General features: G+C 46.5%; 1 protein-coding gene across 11 annotated transcripts in view; it reads left to right on the plus strand.

The window, feature by feature from the left end:
* The window catches only part of LOC145360762 (protein mono-ADP-ribosyltransferase PARP6), a 147,069-nt gene that overhangs the window by 37,630 nt on the left and 86,626 nt on the right, over positions 1–22,813 (plus strand). For 9 of the 11 annotated variants that reach the window (XM_080216166.1, XM_080216172.1, XM_080216169.1 and 6 more), the window contains exons 1-2: positions 4,378–4,546; positions 20,658–20,814. In XM_080216166.1, coding sequence (XP_080072292.1) covers positions 20,812–20,814 — 3 coding nt within the window. In that variant the 5' untranslated portion in view covers positions 4,378–4,546; positions 20,658–20,811. Of the gene's footprint in view, positions 1–4,377; positions 4,547–20,657; positions 20,815–22,813 lie in introns of those variants that run through there. The other 2 variants (XM_080216167.1, XM_080216168.1) reach the window with 1 other exon arrangement.

Consider the following 22,813-nt stretch of genomic DNA (forward strand, 5'->3'; position numbering starts at 1 on the left):
CAAAGGTTACGGGCAAAGGGTGGGAGAATGGGGTGAAGAAAATTATCGGCCTTGGTTGCATGATGGAGCAAACAGGATGGGCTGAATGGCCTAATTCTGCTCTTGTATCTTATGGTTTACTTGAATTTAGTCCAAAAACTTTCAGACATAGAAACATTGAAACTAGAAGCAGAAATAGGCCATTTGGCCCTTCGAGCCTGGTCCCTCATTCATTTTGACCATGGCTGATCATCAAATTTAATATCCTGATCCTGTCTTCTCCCCATATCCCTTGGTCCCTTTATCCCCAAGAGCGATATCTAATTTCTTCTTGAAATCACACAATGTTTTGGCCTCAACTACTTTCTGTGGGAGTGAATTCCACACATTCACCACCCTCTGGGTGAAGAAATTTCTCCTTACCTCAGTTCTAAAAGGTTTACCCCTTATCCTCAAACTATGACCCCCTAGTTCTGGACATCCCCACCATTGGGAACATTCTTTTTGAATCTACTCTGTCTAACCCTGTTAGAGTTTTCTAAGTTTCTATGAGATACTATAAATTGTGAACACCAAGATTAGAGTCTCCGCAATTTCACAATTCATGGTATATACTTCACCTAATGTAGGTGTTTTCCCAGTGATGGGACCAATTTGTTGGGCTAATAGTTCTTGTCATCAACAATGCATGGCTTGCTATTAACTTGTGGTGCCACTCACACAGCAAGCGGCTTTAGTGATGATCTCACGGGACACGCTTTCAAAATTAATCCTTAATTAATTACTCAGGAAATTCTGCGTTCAGCAAAATTAGTGTGCATCCCTTGAACAATAAATTTGTCCTTATTGCAAGGGAAGGTGGTGGCATAGTGGCATTGTCACCAGACAGATAATCCACAGTGCCAGGACAAGATCTGGAGATTTGGGTTTGAATCCCACCATGGCAGATGGTGAAATTTGAATTCAATAAAAAACCTGGAATTACGGAAGTCTAAAGAACAACATTGTCATAAAAACCCATCTGGATCACTGAAAGACAAGTAAATAACTTTTTAAAACCTAGCATATTATATGTAAGTCAGTTCCACAGACATGATTCCTTTTGTCATGATGCTTGGTTACGCTTGGTTCACTAATGTTCTTTGTGGAAGGAAATCTGCCGTCCTTACCTGGTCTGGCCTACATCTGACTCCAGAGCCACAGCAATGTGGTTGACTCTCAACTGCCCTCGGGTAATTAGGGATGGGCAATAAATGCTGGCCTAGCCAGCAATGCCCACATCATGCAAATTAATTTAAAAAGATAACAGTTTTAGTCAATCTTACTGGTCAACCTGTGGAGAGCACAGACATAGTAACTGAAGCTTGCTCAGTAGAGAACATGCCTCCTTCACCTTCCAGCGTGGACTCAATTCTACTCCACTCATCTTTAAGGTGCGCAATGGTTAGCACTGCTGTCTTACAGCGCCAGGGACCTGGGTTGGATTCCCGGCTTGGATGACTATCTGTGTGGAGTTTGCACATTTTCCCCGTGTCTGCATGGGTTTTGTCCGGGTGCTCCGGTTTCCTCCTACTGTCCAAAAATGTGCAGGTTAGGTTGATTGGCTATGCTAAATTACCCCTTGGCGTCCAAAGATGTGCAGGTTAGTTGGATTGGCCATGCTAAATTGTCCCCTGGTGTTCAAAGAGGTACAGGTTAGTTGGGTTGATCATGCTAAATTATCCCTCTGCATCCAAAGAGGTGCAGGTTAAATGATTGGCCATGCTAAATTACCCCTTTGCATCCAAAGAGGTGCAGGTTAGATGGATTGGCCATGCTAAATTGTCCCCTGGTGTTCAAAGAGGTACAGGTTAGTTGGGTTGATCATGCTAAATTATCCCTCTGCATCCAAAGAGGTGCAGGTTAAATGATTGGCCATGCTAAATTACCCCTTTGCATCCAAAGAGGTGCAGGTTAGATGGATTGGCTGTGCTAAATTGAGCCTTGGTGTCAGGGGGATTAGGAGGGTAAATATATGGAGTTCCAGGAATAGGGCCTGGGTGGGATTGTTGTTAGTGCAGACTAGATGGACCAAATGACCTCCTTCTGCACTATAGGGATTCTAAGACTGATGCTCTGTCAACCCAAAGTCGAGAAGGTAAACCTTTTTTATTAAGAGCCTCCACCTCAACAAGGAGGCTTCAGGCCAATCGGCATCTAAAACCTGCTTCGAAAACTCTGCTCACATTTTGACAGCTGTGACAAATTCTAGTATGTCGACTATTACAAACCCGACATTCGATTACTGTCAGCACTATTCTAAATAAAACAACCCATGAATTACAAAAAACAGTGAACATCTCCCAGTGTTAATGGATCCTTAAAAAAATTCCAGGATCTGAATCCAGATTTGCATTTCCCCAACACTAATCAGTTTTTCCCTGGGCCATACCCTATCTTGGGGTCAGATTTCATTGAAATCTGTCCATTTCTTATTGAGATATATCGTTTATAGACGATAATGGGTGAAAGCATTATCTTGGTTCACTTTCAGTGGTGGAGGTAATAATGATCAGCTACTCATTTGAAGTCATAAAATCATCATCGAATCCCTACAGTGCAGAAGAGGCCATTCGACCCACTGAGTTTGCACCGACGCCCTGACAGTATATCTTACTCAGGTCCTCTCCCCGTATTCCCATACATTTTACCATGGCTAATCCAATCTAACCTGCACATCTTGGGACACTATGGACAATTCAGCATGGCCAATCCACCTAACCTGCACATCGTTGCGCTGTGGAAGGAAACCGGATGAAACCCGTGCAGACACAGGGAGAACGTGCAAACTCCACACAGAAAGTCACCTGAGGCCGGAATTGAACCCGGGTCCCTGGCGCTATGAGGCAGCAGTGCTAACCCACTGTGCCACCATTCTGCCCACACATGTGCCATTGTTTAACATCAACACAACTGCGTTGAGCGACAAACTTCATGCTTCAAGTTTGATGCAAGCACCCTGAATCAAAGCCAATAAAGTCAGGTAAAGTGAGGGGCAGGGATTCAGCAAGTCGATTCTAGTAATTATGCCTGACCATGCTAAATTGCCCCCTTAGTGTCCAAAGATGTGTAGGTTAGCTGGATTAGTAGAGTAAATATGTGGGGTTATGGGGATGGGTCCTGGGTAAGATGCTCTGTTGGAGAGTCAGTGCAGACTCGATGGGCCAAATGGCCTCCTTCTACACTGCAGGGAATCTAAGTTTTCTGATGATGCAAAAACACTCAGAAGTAATTTAAGCACAGAATTTTATTTTGCCAGTGATTTAAGTGAATATTTCTGTTAATTTAGAATGCAGAGGCAGCAATATGAACTGTTTCAGGGATAGTGTGACCAGTTGGAACAAAGGGATGACTTGATGAAGGTTAGGAATTCCTGGAGGCAGATTTCATTTTGTGGGCTCCCACACATTTTCACTTACCCCATTGTTAAACACCGCCTTTATATCTCACGGTGGCTCAATGATTAGCACTGCTGCCTCACAGCGCCAGGGACCCGGGTTCAATTCCGGCCTCGGGTCTCTGACTGTGTGAAGTCTGCATGTTGTCCCCATGTCTACATGGGTTCCCTTCAGGTGCTCCAGTTCCTTCCCATAATCCCAGGTTAGATGGATTGGCAATGCTAAATTGCCTCTTAGTGTCCCAAGATGCGTAATTTTAGATTGCATTGGTTAGGGTAAAATATGTGGGATTACGGGGAGAGGGCCTGGGTAAAATACTCTGTCAGGGAGTGTGTGCAGCTTCTCTGGGTCGAATAGCCTCTTCTGCCCTGTAGGGATTCGATAATGATTCTATAATTTCAAATGTGACCGATCATGATTACCTTCACCACTGAAAGTGAGTGAAGATAATGTTTTTGCGCTCCCCCCGCCCCCCCCCCCCCAACTGTGTTTGCGTGGGTTTCTTCTGGGTGCTCCGGTTTCCTCCTACAGTCCAAAGATGTGCGGGTTAGGTGGATTGGCCACGCTTAAATTGACCCTTAGTGTCAGGGGGATTAGCAGGGTAGACGTCTGAGGTTAACGGGAATAGGGCCTGTGTGGGATTGTGGTCGGTACAGACTCGATGGGCAGAATGGCTTCACTCTGTACTATAAGGATTCTATTCTATGGAATCGCTTTAAAAGAAGCTGTCTTTTTTTCAATGGGGCAGTTCAGGTGAACAGACACCCCCCATGTTGGATACAGAGCAAGAGTAGAACGCAGATAATTTCGAGAGAGACGTGCGTGGAACGCCGTGGATGAGAAAAAAAACAAATCCCATCCTCTCATTGTTTGTCTCCGACTCTCTTTATATGGTTAGGGTTTGGTAGGTCACTCGTCTGGCAGTCATGTGACTTACTTAGCACAGAGCATGCCCGAAGCTAACAGAGGAGCCCAGAGTACAGCTAAATACAAAAGCTGAGAGAACACGGAGCTTTGAGATTCATCCCCTGTCGGTTCTGCTCCCTCTTGTTTCCCCCCCCACTCACGGTGATACAGCCGGCATTCTTGGGCAGGGGAGGGAGGAGCGAAAAGAGCATCGGGTGGCCACAGTAAGTACCGGCTGTTGCCACTTCTGGTGGCAGTGGTGGCTTTTAATCAGAAAGGGAATAACAAGAGGCTGTGTTGTTGAACAGAACTAAACCCACCTACCCGACTGTTCCAAGTAAAATGCTCCCCCACCCTGCCTTTCTGCTTTGCTGGAATCCAAAACTGCTAATCCTCACGGTGTGTTCACTAAAACAATTGATTTTTCCTTGTTTCCTTAGTGCTTGCGTGGAGGATTTTTTTTTCTCTGCACGGGTTTGGGCAAATTCAGGTGCTATCGTTTGTTCGTCCGCCTCGGATCTGAAGGGAGGGATGACAATCTCACCCCTCTCGCATCCCCTCTCCTCATTCCCGACTGGGAAGCTCCGGGGCCCCGTCTTGCTGTCGGTGGAAGGAGGGGGGATGGGGGGGGGGGGGGGGCAGTGGCGGGGGCGGTTGGTGGAGAATAATTTGGAGAGAGTGACCAGTGAACCCCGGCCTTGCACTCATTTTTCCACCGATTATTAAAAATGGCACGGGTACCAAGTCATCTTTCCCAAGCAAGATAATCAGGTTCAACAAGGGGGGGAGGATGTGAAGAGAATGTTGTGCTTTTTTTTATTCCATGCACTGATTGAATCAACAGACCAGTTCCACCGTTGCTACGGAATATCACTAAAACGATTTCCTCACAATTATTTTTATTTAATTTTTGATCCCAATTTATAACCTGACGTGACCGTCACGTTGTGCCAATGAAATCTCTTTGTCGTAGTTTGAAAGCGTTTTGTTGGAGTCAATTATTAATGACAATTTTGAGAGGGTCTGAAAGAGGAGCAGGGTGGAAATTCGCACAGACCCCTGAATTCAGTGGCCGTGGTAACCCCAGCGTTATCGCACTTGTGTGCACCCAGAACGCACCCCCCCACCCCCCACCCCCCCCCACCCCCTCCACCGATGCACAGGCCATCACTATCTAACCCAAGACCGTCCGATTTGTGGCATTCACTTCAGTGCTGGCAATCTGACGTGCAAATTTAGTGCCGTCGGAGCTTCTGGTCCTTTGTTCATCAGCTGGTCTTGTTTGAATTTCGTAGGCCTTTGAATATTTGGGGATAGGTTGTTAGTTCCGTTGCCAGTTTGGCTGCAAACATCCTAAAGCAGCAATTTGAGATTTTTTTTATTTGTTCGTGGTGTTGTTAGCTGGGCCAACATTTATTGCCCATCCCTGAGGGCGTTTTTTTCAAGAGTCAACCACATTGCTAGAATCATAGGATCCCTACACTGCAGAAAGAGGCCATTCGGCCCATCGCGTCTGCACCAATAGCAATCCCACCCAAACCCGATCCTCGTAACCCCATATATTTGCCCTCCTAATCCCGCTAACCTACACATCCCGGGATGCCAAGGGGCAATTTAGCATGGCCAATGCACCTAACCCTCACATACTTGGACTGTGGGAGGAAACCGGTGCACCTGCAGGAAACCCACACACATACAGGGTGAACATACATACTCCACACAGACAGTGACCCAAGCTGGGAATTGAACTCGGGTCCCTGGCGCTGTGAGGCTAACCACTGTGCCACTGTGCTGTGGTTCTGGAGTCACATGTAGGTCAGACCGGATAAAAACAGCAGATTTGCTTACCTAAAGGGACATTAGTGAACCAGATGGATTTTGATGACAATCGGCAATGGCTTTGTGGTCGTCAATAGACTTTTAATTCTAGATTTGTATCAAATTCGAATTTCACCATCTGCACTGGTGGGATTCAAACTCAGAGCATTACCCTAAGTCTCTGGATTACTAGTCCAGCGACAATACCGCTACGACACTGTAAATTAAAGGACAGAGGAATTGGAGAGACTATTTAACTCTGGGCCTGGCAGTGAGAGGGAGGTGGATGCTTTGTGTGCAGCAGTGACTGTGGCAGAAGCAATGATCAAAGGCATGCATGTAGGGACCATCGCCTGGTGGAACTGGAGGTGGAGGAGGAGGAGGAGGAGGGGTGCATTGGGGCCATTGAGATGAATCTCAGCAGTTAAGACTCCAGACTATGGTTTTGCCACATTATAAGAACATAAGAAACAGGAGCAGGAGTAGGCCATCTAGCCCTTCGAGCCTGCCCTGCCATTCAATAAGATCATGGCTGATCTGAAGTGGATCAGTTCCACTTTCCCACTTTCTCCCCATAACCCTTAATTCCCTTGTCTATCAGAAACCTATCTACCTGTGACTTAAATATATTCAGCGAGGTAGCCTTCACCACTTCAACGGGCAGAGAATTCCAGAGATTCACCACCCTTTGAGTGAAGAAGTTCTTCCTCAACTCTGATCTAAACTGCCCCCGCCCCCGCTCCCCCATTTTGAGGCTGTGCCCTCTAGTTCCGCTATCCTTTCTAAGCGAGAAGAATCTCTCTGCCTCTACCCTATCTAGCCCCTTTGTTATCTTGTAAGTAACGAAGGGGTGATGGGGAAGCAATGCATGAGGAGCAATGGTGGGCAAAATGCGGCCTGAGGGCCACATGAGGTCCATCTGGGTTCTGAGTGCGGCCCTACGAGACATTGTATTGACAGTTGACCATGGGCAGGGTTGCCAGATTCCGCTGATTCCTGTCAGTGTAGTTTTTTTCCCTACCGGTGTGACTAAAGTGATTGGCACATAAAGTGAGGTGGGTGCTGATTGCTCCCAACATTGACTCTGAGAGCCGTGCACTCCTCTGTGTCCAAAGTGTCAATGTTTCTTTTGTTTTTAACCATTTGAAGTTGATGACAGTTCTATTAATATATAAATGATTGAGCATTTTCTATAACTTGTGAAATATTCGGCTTGTATTAAACGTATTTAATCTTATTCATGGGGTCACGGTTAGTGAACAAATTCGATTTCAGTCTTGCCACCCACTGAGATGAAGGAGGGGCCACTCACTCGACTAAGTTGTTGCTGAGAAGGCAGAGGTTGAAGAGGGAGGTTGTGAATGAAGCCCGCCATTTGATCCATAACAACCTTCAGGGCTAATCTGTTATTTTCAGCGGCCGGGTGGCACAGCGGTGAGCACTGCTGCCTCACAGTGCCAGGGACCGGGTTTGATTCCAGCCTTGGATGACTGTGTGGAGTTTGCATGTTCTCCCCATGTCTGCGTGGGTTTCCTCCGGGTACTCTGGTTTCCCCCCACAGTCCAATGATGTGCTATGCATTGACCGTGTTAAATTGCCCCTCAGTGTCCAAAGATGTGCAGGTTAGGTGCATTGACCAATGAAGTATAGGTTAGGTGGATTGGCCTTGTTAAATTGTTCCTTAGTGTCCAAAGGTGTGCAGGTTAGGTGCATTGACCAATGAAGCTTAGGTTAGGTGGATTGGCCATGCTAAATTGCCCCTTAGTGTCCAAAGATGTGCAGGTTAGGTGCATTGACCATGTTAAATTGCCCCTTAGTGTCCAAAGATGTGCAGGTTAGGTGCATTGACCATGTTAAATTGCCCCTTAGTGTCCAAAGGTGTGCAGGTTAGATGCATTGACCATGTTAAATTGCCCCTTAGTGTCCAAAGGTGTGCAGGTTAGATGCATTGACCATGTTAAATTGCCCCTTAGTGTCCAAAGGTGTGCAGGTTAGATGCATTGACCATGTTAAATTGCCCCTTAGTGCCCAAAGATGTGCAGGTTAGATGCATTGACCATGTTAAATTACCCCTTAGTGTCCAAAGATGTGCAGGTTAGGTGCATTGACCAATGAAGTATAGGTTAGGTGGATTGGCCATGGTAAATTGTCCCTTAGTGTCCCAAGGTGCGTGGGTGAGGGGGAATAGCAGGGTAAATACGTGTGATTACGGGGTAGGGGCTGGGTAGGATGCTTAGGGGGTCTGTGTGGACTGGATGGGCTGAGTGGCCTTCTTCTGCACTGTAGGGATTCTATGGTTCTATTGTGTCAGTTTTACATACCAATGCACCAGCTCTTTCAGCCACATGAAACTTTCAGACATCAGGAAGCAGTTGTTTCTAATAAGGATCTTTTTCTGATTGGCAGTCAGTGATGAGTGGGGTTCTGCAGGGATCTGTGCTAGGACCCCAACTGTTAACAATATATATTCGTGATTTGGAAGAGGGAGCTGAATGTATTATCTCCAAATTTGCAGATGATACAAAGTTGGGTGGGCGGGTGAGCTGTGAGGAGGATGCAGAGATGCTTCAGCGTGATTTGGACAGGCTGAGTGTGTGGGCATGTGCATGGCAGATGTAGTATAATGTGGATAAATGTGAGGTTACCCACTTTGGTGGCAAAAATAGGAAGACAGATTATTACTTGAATGGATGTAAGTTGAATGAGTTGTATACTCAATGAGAATTTGGAGTCCTCATGCATCAATCACTGAAAGTAAGTGCGCAGGTACAGTAGGTAGTAAAGAAGGCAAATGGTATGTTGGCCTTCATAGCGAGAGGATTTAAGAATAGGGAATGGGATGTTTTGCTGCAATTGTATGAGGCATTGGTGAGGCCATACCTAGAGTATTGATTACAGTTTTGGTGCCCTTGTCTGAGGAAGGATGTCCTTGCTATAGAGGGAGCTCAGCGAAGGTTTACCAGGCTGATTCCTGGGATGGAAGGTCTGTCATATGAGGAGAGACTAAGTCGGTTAGGATTATATTCACTGGCATTCAGAAGAGTTAGAGGGGATCTCATAGAAACATAAAATTCTAACAGGGTTAGACAGCCTAGATTCAGAAAGAATGTTTCTGATAGTGGGGGAGTCCAGAATTTGGGGTCATAGTTTGAGAATAAGGGGTAAACCTTTTAGAACTGAGGTGAGGAGAAATTTCTTCACCCAGAGGGCGGTGAATGTGTGGAATTCACTCCCACAGAGTGTAATTGAGGCCAAAATGTTGTGTGATTTCGAGAAGAAATTAGATATAGTTCTTGGGGCTAAAGGGATCAAGGGATATGGGAGGGAGGGGGGGGGATCAGGATAGTGAATTTGAGGATCAGCCATGATCAGAATGAATAGCAGAGCAGGCTCGAAGGGCCGAATGGCCTACTCCTACTTTGAGTTTCTAAGGAAATAGCTGAATCGGTCTGCACCTTTAATTATTTGCATTAGCACCAAGTCTGATGGAGAATTAAATGCTCACTTGTTGAATTGCACCATCAGCTATGAGTATCGTTGTAACAAGTTTAATTGGCCTTTTTATTTAACTATTCTCCTATCCTTGTTTTTCTGGGGAGATGAACCTAGTTAGAGCAGCTGCTAAATGCAGCTGAGTAATCAGTTAATTTTTCCTTTTTTCTCCCAAGATTCAGACACTCTTTACCCATCTCTGCCAAGAATCACAAGCTAGGGAATTGCAAATTGTCAAACCATGTGCTAAATGTTTCTTTCTGTTAAGTTGGACTTTTCCAAACTCTGCTTTTTATGGGCCACATTTCCAGCTACACTACAAAGTGGACCCACTTTGATTTGAATCCACTTTCTCATTAAACTGCATGTAGCCTGGCACAGTGGTTAGCACTGCTGCCTCACAGCGCCAGGGACCAGGGTTCGATTCCCGGCTTGGGTCACTGTCTGTGCAGAGTTTGCACGTTCTCCCCTGTGTCTGTGTGGGTTTCCTCTGGAGTGTGTGAAGAAACTGGAACACCCGAAGGTGTGCAGATTAGATGGATTGGCCATGTAGGTTGCCCCTTAGTGTCCAAAGATGTACAGGTTAGGTGGATTGGCCATGCTAAATTACCTGTTAGTGTCCAAAGATGTGCAGGTTAGGTGGATTGGCCATGCTAAATTACCACTTAATGTCCAAAGATGTGCAGGTTAGATGGATTAGCCATGCTAAATTGCCCCTTAGTGTTGAAAGATGTGCCCATTAGGATTGGCCATGATCCATGCGCAAGGTTACAGGGGTAGGGTGGGGAAATGGGCCTAAGTAGAGCGCTTTTTCAGTTGGTCTGTGCAGACTCGATGGGCCAAATGGTCTCCTTCTGTACTGTAAGGAATCTATAGAATTTTTAGAAAAGACCAGTGTGGCATATAGGATTCATTGCCAGTGTCTTACAGTCCTCAGCAAATGTCACTGGTGAAAGCAACCATAGATCAGCCAAGGTAAGGGTGAAGACAGGTGCATGAGAGATTCATTGCCCAGTTCTTTCAATGGACTCTGCAACTGGGATTCCCTTTGGATACATTTACCAAACCGATGTTTGCCATTCCCGATTAATGCTTGCTGCTTTTGTAGGGACTGTATTGAGCATCCGGGTAATTGACACTTAGGCCAGAGCTCTACCACCTCATCTGCTGCGGAATTGGCATGGGCGAAGGCCTGACAACGGAAATCTCCATTGACCTCGGGTGGGAATTTCCAGACTCGCCCAAACGAGGCCGTAAAATCCTGCCCTTAATTTCCTCACGGTGACAGGCTCGGCAGCCATAAATTTTTGCCGTTAATGCAGGCTGTGTTTGATGTATTTAATGGATTCTGTTGCTGCGTTTGACCCTTGTGTGTTGTGAACTTCCCTGCGCTGAGTTCCACCACTCAACGCTTCCCCAACTGAAGGAGTCGTGTCTGTAGTCGGCTACACGGCTGACTGCAAAACTGCATGGGATGCAGATGACTCACCCTGGAGAAATACATCATTGCTGGTGACCTTTTGGTGCAGTAGATGCTCTGCAGTCTCAGAGGTGGCGTCTAGTATCACTTGCGTGAAGCCACAAGCTGGACACGCAGAAAGCCCCTGGGTTGGGTTTTTAGCCCCCACTAGGGCCGGATGTCCCTGGAAAAGGAGCACACAGTGTCCAAGGGCATTGTTGAAGCGCCCCACACCTATTGGGCGCCGCAGAGGCTGGGGTGTATTATCGGCCTCTTTAATCACACTTTAGTTTGACGTTTCAAATTTCCTTTCTACTTTGTCTTCTGTTGCGGGTGGTTCCCTTCTTTTTTGGGGGGCTGCCCCTTTCAACTTTTCCTTCAGTTAATTCGATTTAGTTACTTGTTTAGCCAAAAAGATTGGCAACCTGGGACCAATTGTATTGTGGGAGATATTGATATGTCATCACAGGTTGAAAGAGAAGGAGGGAGTGGGACAAAGCAGACAGCAACTTCCACCTGCCAGATTAATAGCTCAGAGTTCAACTCTTAGCTTCAAAGAACCAAGAACAAAGAAAATTACAGCACAGGAACAGGCCCTTCAGCCCTTCAATCCTGCACTGACCACGCTGCCCAAATGAACTAAAATCCTCTACCCTTCCGGGGACCATATCCCTCTATTCCCATCCTATTTGTCAAGACGCCCCTTACAAGTCACGAGAAATAGAAAATGCTGGAAAATCTCAGCAGGCCTAACAGCATCTGTGGAGTTAACGTTTATTTATTATTGTCACAAGTCGGCTTACATTAACACTGCAATGAAGTTACTGTGAAAATCCCCCAGTCGCCACACTCCGGCGCTGTTTGGGTACACTGAGGGAGAATTTAGCACGGCCGATGCATCCAACAGCACATCTTTCCAGACTGTGGGAGGAAACCGGAGCATCTGAAGGAAAGTTATTGAATGGCAGAGCAGGCTTGAGGGGCCAGATGGTCTACTCCTGCTCCTAGTTCTTATGTTCTTAAACCCACGCAGACACAGCAAGAAAGTGCAAACTCTGCATAGACAGTGACCCAAGCCAGGAATCGAACCTGGGTCTCTGATGCTGTGAGGCAGCAGCAGTCGCCACTGTGCCACAAGAGAATAGAGCTAACGTTTCGAATCTGGGTGACCACAAAACGTGTGAGAAATGTGTCGGGGTCGTATACTATTTAAAGGGGGGGTGGGGCATGGTTGAAGGGCATTGGTTGGGAGCGAGGAGAGGTGACAACAAAGATACGCACAGGAAGTGTTAATGACGAGAGAAGGTGCTAGCCGATGAGCAAAGGTAAGATATCAGAATGCGTGAATGGGAGAATAATGGTCCACCATTTACAGTATTTTGCTGCAATGAAAAATAACATCATTGCCTCACATTACGATGAGATCAGTCAGCACTCGCACAGCTTTGACAATCTAGCTTCACGTTGGGCTATTTTTAGCCACAATTTCCAATTTCAAACTCGACTCTCCAGATTCTTCTAAATTTATGAGGCTCCAGTGGCTTATTCTCTGCTTCATAAGCATGAAAAGCTCATTGTTCTCAGTTGCTCCACATTTAAACAATACCATGAACCAATGTATGGTTTTCAGGGGTAGCCCGCAGGAATACTGGGAGGATGTTTCTTCCAAAATGGTCCAAAAACATACTGATAGAATCCCGAGACTGCAGATGGAGGGCATTCGGCTCATCGAGCCTGCATCGACAACAATCCCACCCAGGCCCTAACTCCGTAACCCCAAATATTTAGAGTCAAATGATAGAATCCCTACAGTGCAGAAGGAGGCCTTTTGGCCCATTGAGCCTGCACCGCCAACAATCATGCCCAGGCCCTATCCCCATAACCCCAGGTATTTACCTCACTGGTTTGATTTGTTTTGATTTGATTTATTATTGTCACTTATATTGGTGTACAGTGAAAAGTATTGTTCCTTGCGGACTATACAGACAAAGCATACCGTTCATGGAGAAGGAAGGAAGAGGGTGCAGAATGTAATGTTACAGTCATAGCTAGGGTGTAGAGAAAGATCAGCTTAATGCAAGGTAGGTCCATTCAAAAGTCTGATGGCAGCAGGGAAAAAGCTGATCTTGAGTCATGACCTCAGACTTTTATATCTTTTTTCCCAATGGAAGAAGGTGGAAGAGAGAATGTCTGGGGTATGTCAGGTCCTTAATTATGTTGGCTGATTTTCAGAGGCAGTGAGAAGTGTAGACAGTGTCAATGGATGATAGGCCAGTTTGCATGATGGATTAGGCTACATTCATGCCTTTTGTAGTTTTTTGCGGTTGTGGGCAGAGCAGGAGCCATGCTAAGCTGTGATACAACCAGAAAGAATGCTTTCTATAGTGCATCTGTAAATCCTCCTAAGTGTCAATTTAACATGGCCAATCCATCTAACCTGCACATCTTTGGAGTGTAGGAGGATACCGGAGCACCTGGAGGAAACAACCCACATAGTCACGGGGAGAATGTGCAGACAGTCACCCAAGGCCAGAATTGAACCCAGATCACTGAAGCTGTGAGTCAGCAATGCTAACCTCAGTGCCACTGTGCTGCCCACTCTTAGAGAGGTGCCTCACCCAACCACAGTGGGGGACTGACTGTGAAAGCAATTTTGGCCTTGGTCTGTGTGGAGTTTGCACTTTCTCCCCGTGTCTGCGTGGGTTTCCTCCGGGTGCTCCAGTTTCCTCCCACACTCCAAAGACGTGTGGGTTACGTGGATTGGCTATGCTAAATTGCCCCTTAGTGTCCCAGGATGTGCGGGTTAGATTAGCGGAGAAATTTGTGGAGTTATGGGGTAGAGGCTGGACTGGATGTTTAGAGTTGGTGGAGACTTGATGGGTCAAATGGCTCCCTTCTGCATTCTGGGATTCTATAATAGTTGTGAAATGATTCCCTGAGGAGGACAACAGGCATGATTGCCTTTGCCTTGTAATAGGACTGGACACTTCCTGAGAAACAAGTACTATGATTGTAATTTTCCAGCTCTCAAAGGTGGGATCATCCAGCTATGTTGAAGTTGGCCCCTCGCAGTGGGTTCCCTGGGTGGTGGGGCCAGAGAGCCATGCAAAAGGCCACTGACTTAGGTAGGACTGGAAGATCCCACTAGTGGCTAATGGGTCAATGCACCCACTGCAGGGATGGGGAGCAGAAAATCCCAGTCCATGTTCATTGGAGATGTAAACATTTAGTGTAGAAATTGTTTCAAATATTGGTGCTGCAAGTTAGAAGGGAGGTAGGGTACAGCTTGTCATGCACTAACTTTGGAATAAACTACCAAGAGAGGCTTATCAAGATTGGCATTAAATGCGTTCATGAGGAAAATGTGGACGGGTACGGTGGCACATTGGATGGAACTGTTACCTCACAGCACCAGGGACCAGCGTTTGATTGCCGGCTTGGGTCATTGTCTGTGCGGAGTTTACACGTTCTCCCCATGTCTGCATGGGTTTCCTTCGGGTCCTCCGGTTTCCTCCCACAGTCCAAAAATGAGCAAATTAGGGAGATTGGTCATGCTAAGTTGACCCTAGTTTCAGGGGGATTAGCAGGATAAATATGTGGGGTTATGGGAATAGGGCCTGGGTGAGATTGTGGTCAGTACAGACTCAATGGGCCAAATGGCCTCCTTCTGTACAGTAGGGATTCTAGATCTATTCTATGAATGTATAGGCTCCACAATTTCCTCAAATGAGGGGACCAAAACTGTGCACAATATTCCAGATATTGGTTCCTTTGGCACATAAATGACTTGTTGGTTCAAATGAGCCACAGGAATTTGATTTCAAGGCAGCAGTGACATGCACCACCTCAGATGGGCCTCCTGCAGTCTTGAAAGAGGTTTGGATGTCTTGCCACGGAAGGCTTCAAAATTCAGGGATTGCCTCATTGGTAAACATTTGAGGTACAGTCCCATGGACATCTCCAAACTACAATGGCAATATTAGGAATTGGGGAGGCAGTGGCCTAGTGATAATATTGCTGGAGTATTAGTCTAGAAACTCAGCTAATGTTCTGGGGACCCGGATTCGAATCCTACTATGGCATGTGGTGGAATTTGAATGAAAAAAAAATCTGGAATTAAGAATCTACTGATGACCGTGAAACCATTTTCAATTGTCAGAAAAACCCATCTGGTTCACTAATGTCCTTTAGGGAAGGAAATCTGCCATCCTTAACTGGTCTGGCCTACATTGACTCCAGCTTAACAGCAATATGGTGATTCTCAACTGCCCTCCAAGGACGAGGGATGGGTAGTAAATGCTGACCCCGCCAGAGATGTTCAAGTCCCATGTATGTGTCCTTACTTGGTCTGGCCTACATGTGACTTCAGGTCCACAGCAATGTGGTTGACTCTTAACTGCCCTCCAAGGACAATTAGGGATGGGCAATAAATGCTGGCCCAGCCAGCGATGCCCATGTCCACAAATGAATAAAAAAGAGGTACAATAAAGCTTCCTCCAATGCAAATACTCTTACCTCCCCTCATATCTCCATCAATGTTTAGGTCCTTCAAAGTGAGATATCTCTGAAAGGAACATTATATGGGGAATGTTTTCAAGCAAGAGGCAAATCCCCTTAACTGTAGTTGCAGATTAAGAACGAACAAAAGTCAGCAGTATAACCAGGCTAAAGAATCATTAATCCCCAGAAAATAGCGATGACTGGTGCACAAATGCACGAAATTGCCCCTGGCTTTTAATCGCAAGAGACACCGCAGCCTCTGTGAGTTTTATCCTGCTGACTCGATATTCAGTGCCAGGGTATCCCATGCTGGCTTCAGAACCTTGGTCAGGATCAAAGGGGGATGGATTGTATCTTGCACTGTGTGGAGAACGCTCACTGTGCTGCGATCATCCTGAATTGGCCAGTTGGTGACCCACCATCAGGGTTGGGGGGGGAGGTGGTGGGCTCTCGAAGCTGGGAGCCAATAGGAGGCTAACCAACTCAGAAGAAGCAGCAAGCCACCCTTCGGATAAGAGAGGTGGGGGTGGGGGGGGGGGGGGGAAATGCCAAGATGGAGGCACCTTCCCGCCAACATTTTATAGCTTTCCAATAAAAATAAATGATCTCAGCAGTCAAGCCACCATTGTGGATTTCCAGGCAGGAAGCCACGCAGGCAGAGCAGGCCCTCCTCCCCAGGCCTTCCTGAAGTGTAGCCCTCACCGTTCCCCTGCTGGGAGGTTCCCTCCAGGCAGCGACACTGTGCCCAATGTCGCCAAGGCTCATAGTCAGCTTCTAACTATAAAACCTTTTTTAGGTGAATTTAGTTGGCACTGAGCAAAATGGCTGGATACTGCCAATGGGGGCCGGTTTAGCTGGGTTGGCTGGGGAGCTGGCCTGTGACGCAGAGAGAGGTCAATTGCATGGGTTCAATTCCCGTACCAGTTGACATTATTCACTGAAGGCCTCGCCTTCTCAGCTTTGCTCCTCACCTGAGGTGTGGTGACCCTCAGGTTAAATCACCACTGGTCAGCTCTCCTTCTCAAAGATGGGAGTGAGCTTATGGTCATCAACTCTGCCCCCAACCGCAACCCCCCCCCCCACCGTCACTGCCCCCATCCACATCAAGAGCTAAAAATTCAACCCCCTTCTAAAGAAAGGAATCAGCTGGAAATGTGGATCTGGGAAGATGTTTCCATTAGTGGGAGAGACTAGGATCTGAGGGCACAGCCTCACGCAGACTCGGAGTGTAGGGACGACTATTTAGAAACGAGATGCAGAGGAGTTTCTTCATCTAGACGGTGGTGAACCTGTAGAATTCATTACCACAGAGAGCTGTGGAGGCCAGATCATAGAAATTATAGTATCCTGACAGTGCAGAAGGAGGCTGTTCTGCCCATCGAGTCTGCACTGACAACAATCCCACTCAGGCCCACCCCACGTAACCCCACATATTTACACCGCTAATCCTTCTAACCAACATATCCCGAGACACTAAAGGGCTATTTAGCATGGCCAACGTACCTAACCCACACATCTTTGGACTACGGGAGGAAACCGGAGCACTTGGAGGAAACCCACGCAGACACTGGGAGACTCCACACAAACAATGACCCAAGCTGGGAATCGAACTCAGGTCCCTGGAGCTGTGAGGCAGCAGTGCTAACCACTGCCTCACAGCTCCAGGGACCCGGGCTCGATTCCCAGCTTAGGTTGTTAAATATATTTAAGATAGAGATAGATAGGTTCTTGATTGGTAAGCGTATCAAAGGTTACAGGGAAAAGGCAGGAGAATGGGGTTGAGAAACTTATCACCCACAATTGAATGGTGGAGCAGACATGATGGGCTGAATGGGCTCAATTACGGCCTTGGCTTATTGTAAAGCTGCAAAATGTTGGGGAGAAAGTGCCTCCTTCTTGGGGCAAACCCCACCCCCTCCCACCCGATGTGGAGTTTGCACATTCTCCCCATGTCTGCATGGGTTTTCTCTGAGTGCTCCGGTTTCTTTCCACATTCCAGAGATGTGCGGGTTAGTTGGATTGGCCATTCTAAACTGTCTCTGAGTGTCCAAGGATGTGTAGATTTTGTAGATTGGCCATTCTAAATTGCCACTTAATGTCCAAAGATATGTAAGTTAGGTGGGTTGGCCATGCTAAATTGTCCCTTAGTGTCCAAGGACAAGTAGGTTAGGTAGATTGGCCATAGTAAATATGTGGGATTACAGGGATAGGGCGGGGAAGAAGACCTGGGTAAGATACTCTTACTGACAGTCGGAGAGTAAGTGCAGAGTTGATGGGCCGAATGTCCTCTTCTGCACTGTCAGGATTCTATGTACCTGTGATGATACTAACAACCTGCTACTTCAGGATAAGTCACAATAGGAAGAGGGGGAGGGTGATGGAACTGCAGAAGAAAAGGGGGTGGACTGCGAAGCAATTGATATATTTAAACGTCATCTTTTGTCAGCTGGAACATCCTCAGTTGTGTTCACATTCCCTTTTGATTCCAGCTTCCCCACTTGGACCGCTTTGCTCAGTGCCTGTGCCTCTTGCTGTTCTTTGCTGAGATGTGGCAGCGTTTCATAACTCAACTCCTGTGGAAGTGAGTCGGAATCCAAGTGCAGAACATCATGGCATCTGTAGATGTGCCAACTTCAACAACAGGCAGAGTTTAGTACAACCATCATTTCAGTGTCCTGCGGAGACTGGCATGAACAAATTGACAATTCTAAATGCACATTAGCACATGAGGAGTAAGCCAAAGCCATGAATACCTTGCGGGTAAACTGACCGCATCCATAGATTGTGCGTTGCTGAAACATGTTTAAAAGGCCACTCCCGCCTCCCAGGAGTTTGGGGAACTTAGCAATTGTTCACCCATTCCGGAGTTTACAGCGTAGCGTCTGAGGATGCCACTCCAGTGCAGTACTGAGGGGATGCAGCACTGTCGGACTCTCCGGGTGAGATTTTCCACCCTGGATCTGGAAAATCCACCCCCCGCCATTGAGGTCATCTTTCCACGGTCTGCCCCTCGCCTGCTACGATTCCCACCGCAGGCGGAAACGGGTAAATTCACCGCACCATCTTTCAAGTGAAGCATCAGACCAAACCCAGGCTGCCCTTTCAGTTGGACAGAATGGATAAATGTTCCCAATGTTATGTACATGTGGAGAAGTGGCTGTGGGTGTTGGGACAACTAAATTTTCAAGACTAAGGTTAATCAACAGACTTTTTTTTTGTTAGTTAAAGGGCGGCACAGTTAGCACTGCTGCCTCACAGCGCCAAAGACCCCAGGTTCAATTCTGGCATTGAATGACTATCTTGTGGAGTTTGCATGTTCTCCCCGCATCTGCCTGGGTTTCCTCTGGGTGCTCCGGTTTCCTCAAACAGTCTAAAGATGTGTGGGTCAGGTGGATTGGCCATGCTAAATTGCCCCTTAGTGTCCAAAGATGTGCAGATTAGGTGGATTGGTCATGGTAAATTGTCCCTTACAGTCCAAAGGTGTATGGGTTAGGTGGATTGGCCATGGTAAATTGCCCTTTAGTGTCCCATGATGTGTAGGTTGCGGAATTACCTTTCTGTCCTGCGTTTATGGGATTGAAATCTGTTCGACTTCTGAATTTGTCTTGATTGCTCCGGGTGTGGTGGTCATTGTAAGGATCTATCTTTATAGTTGCAGCTAAAAATAATCAATTGTAAATGACATGTTGGTATTTCCAAGCATATGGCTACGCTCCTCACACTGCTCAGCAGCCGCACCATTGAGGGCTGTTACCCGTGTCCACCTCAGTGTGTCCAGCTGTCGGCCCTGTTTCAGTCCAGCACGTGTCTGCTGCCTCCTCCACCCCAGTGAAGCCGTCTGAGAACGCACCATTGTTCCTTTTGTTTTGTTTCACCCCTGGTGACATCTGTTCTCCGCTTAAAGGGTACCCTGGGTACAATAGCTTCAAACTTCGCAGATGTCAATCTCTTGTTCCCACTGTGCAGAGCGCGCAGCTGCTGGCTTTACCTCACAGCTTTCCCCCACAGAAACAGATGGAGAGAAAACGAGAGCGAGAAAGGGAGAGAGAAAATAACCTGAAGTAATACGTCCATAATTCAGTCAGCAGGTTCTTGCTGCTAACATGGTTACTTTAAATATTTTGCAGCGACGCTCTTCAGATTTAACCTTCGCCAACATTTTTCTTGCGTTTGTGATTCAAAGTTATGGGTGTTATAGAGGGAGCACAGCGCAGGTTTCCTTTATTTCTCTCACGGGACATGGTTGTGACTGGCTGGGCCAGCATTTATTGCCCATCTCCAGTTGCCCTTGGAGGGCAGTTGAGAGTCAACCACATTGCTGTGGCACTGGAATCACATGTAGGCCAGAAAAGGTAAGGATGGCAGATTTCCTTCCCTAAAGGACATTAGTGAACCAGATTGGGTTTTTCTGACAATTGACAATGGTTTCATGATCATCAGTAGATTCTTAATTCCAGATATTCTTTTATTGAATTCAAATTCCACCATCTGCTGTGGCAGGATTCAAACCTGGGTCATTATTTGAGTTTCTCGATTAATAGCCTGGCAATGATACCATTAGGCTATCACCTCCCTTATTTTACCTGGCTGAGTCCTGGGATGGCAGGTTTGTCATATGAGGAGAAGCTAAGTCGGTTAGGATTGTCACTGGAATTCAGAAGACTGAGAGGGGATCTCATAAAAACTTATGACATTCTGACAGGGTTAGGCAGGGTGGATTCAGAAAGAATGTTCCCAGTGGTGGGGAGGTTCAGAACTAGGGGTCAAAGCTTGAGGATAAGGGGTCACCCTTTTAAGACTGAGGTGAGATGAAATTTCTTCACCCAGAATTCATTCCCACAGAAGGTAGTTGAGGCCAAAACATTGTGTGATTTCAAGAAGAAATTAGATATAGCTCTTGGGGCTAAAGGGATCAAGGGATATGGGGAGAAAGGGGGATCAGGATATTGGATTTGATGATCAGTCATGATCAAAATGAATGGCGGAGCAGGCTCAAGGGGTCTAATTTCTAGTTTCTTGTTTCTATCGATTTGTCTTTTTTTGCCTTCCTTCTCTTTTAATGACAGAGCAAGTTGCTGAGAGATCATCTGTGGTCAAGGAGATTGCACGACGCTGGCGACTGTTTGCGGGGCATTTTTCTTCATTATTTCCAGCCCACCTGGCAGTATGGAGGACCGAGGCCTATTCCTAACTAAGGCTCATCACTGAATTTCAGCACTAATGGTGAGTGGAATCATGGAACTTCTAGCCAATTGCACGTTGACCAGCAAGGGTTTCAGTGAGTCTTTCAGTGCCCCATGTCCAATCCCATCTTTCAGATAGCCCACTGCTTTCATTCACTCTGTAATTGCTGCAAGTTACAGGTAGCTAATACATGTTTACTTCCCTCTGCTATCACTTGGGGACTAAAATGTTGTGAGTTTTGTACATAAAGACTTGGGTTGCACATGTGCATTCAAACTAACATCACAACAGGTTTATTGAAAGAGATGTTCTTTGGAAAAAGTAATACAGCAGCCTGTGCCAACACCCTAATGACATTGCCAACAAATCATGTGATGAGCTGTTAAAGCAACTCTTCTAAATATATAATAGGGACTTGGGGGAGCATGTCAAGCAGTGAGTTGGAAACAGTGCACAGAGAATCTGTGTGTAAATTCTTAGTCCAGTGTTTGCTCAACTATTTTCCAGCATGTTTAGAATCACTGCAGTGCAGAGGGAGGCCATTTGGTCCATCAAGCCTGCACATTGCCCCCTACAAAGATGGCAGCTATGGATGTGCCTTGTTGCGCATTGCCTCCTACAAAGTCCCACTCAGGCCCTATCCCTGTAACCCCACATATTTACTCTAAAGTTTAAAAAAGTTTATTTATTAGTGTCATGAGTAGGCTTAAGATAACAGTGCAATGAAATTATTGTGAAAATCTCCTCCCCTCCACCCCGAGGAAATACTTAGCATGGCCAGTCCACCTAACCAGCACATCTTTTGGACTGTGGGAGGAAACCGGAGCCCCCGGAGGAAACCCACACAGACATGGGGAGAACATGCAGACTTCGCACAGACAGTGACCAGAGGAATCAAGCCCAGATCCCTGGAGCTGTGACACAGCAGTGCTGACCACTGTGCCACTGTGACATCTCATGTTAACATTTGGAAGTTGTCATGACCCCAGACACTAAGGAAAAAAATATAACAGCAGTAAAACAGAATCAATACGTTCACTATATTATCATTAAAGATTGTACGTTATAGATCAGTGTACAATACGTTATGTAAATATAAAAATCTGAGTTTTTAAAGCCCTTTGTAAACATATTATTGTTTTAGGACTTCAGCTAAGCTGTGTATATTACCCAGTGGAAGAAGAGTCAGTGAAGCTCTTCTCCTCCTGTTTCTTGATCCAGGGTGGCTGGGCATGTGTCTGCAACACATCACCCTTGATTAAGATGGCAGCCACATATATGCCCTGCTGCACGTTGCCCAAATAAAGATGGTGACCATGAATGTTCCTTGTTGCATGCTGCCCCATAAAAAGATGGCAGCCACTCATGTGCCCTGCTGCACGTTGCCCCCTACAAAGATGGCAGCCACTCATGTGCCCTGCTGTACGTTGTCCCCTATAAAGATAGTGACCAAAAATGTTCCTTGCTGCACATTGCCCCCTACAAAGATGACAGCCATGTACTTGTGTTCCTTGCTGTACATTGCGCCCTACAAAGATGGTAGCCATGAATGTACCTTGCTGCATATTGCCCCCTACAAAGATGGCAGCCATGTATTTGTGTGCCTTGCTGTGCATTGCCCCCTATAAAGATGGCAGATATGTATGTATCCTGCTGCACATTCTCCCCTATGAAAATGCCAGCTATTAATCCAGGCCTGTCCTACGGAAAGCATTGCAGCTGCTGTCGTGTTTGGTACCAAATAACAGTCCCCTTTCATTCAGAGTTCTCAGTCTACGCTAGACACCTCCCCCTGCATCCTCAGGGTTGTCATTCCCGGCCATTTCTTCTCTGAGAGAGACAAGTGGGGCAAAGGCAGGAAGCCACCTAGGCCTTGGTGCTGGAGTAGGGCACAGTTTCCGAGAAGGAGCACCTCGCGACCTTCTTCAACTGTTTCAGTGACCCCAATGGTGGTGGCCATCCGAAGTTTAAGAAATGTTTATACAGCAAATCACAGGCTTAGCCAGTGATCTGGTATATTATCACATTTGTTATTGAG

Source organism: Carcharhinus amblyrhynchos, chromosome 32, assembly GCF_965287045.1.
Source record: "Carcharhinus amblyrhynchos chromosome 32, sCarAmb.v2.hapA, whole genome shotgun sequence".
NCBI lineage: Eukaryota > Metazoa > Chordata > Chondrichthyes > Carcharhiniformes > Carcharhinidae > Carcharhinus > Carcharhinus amblyrhynchos.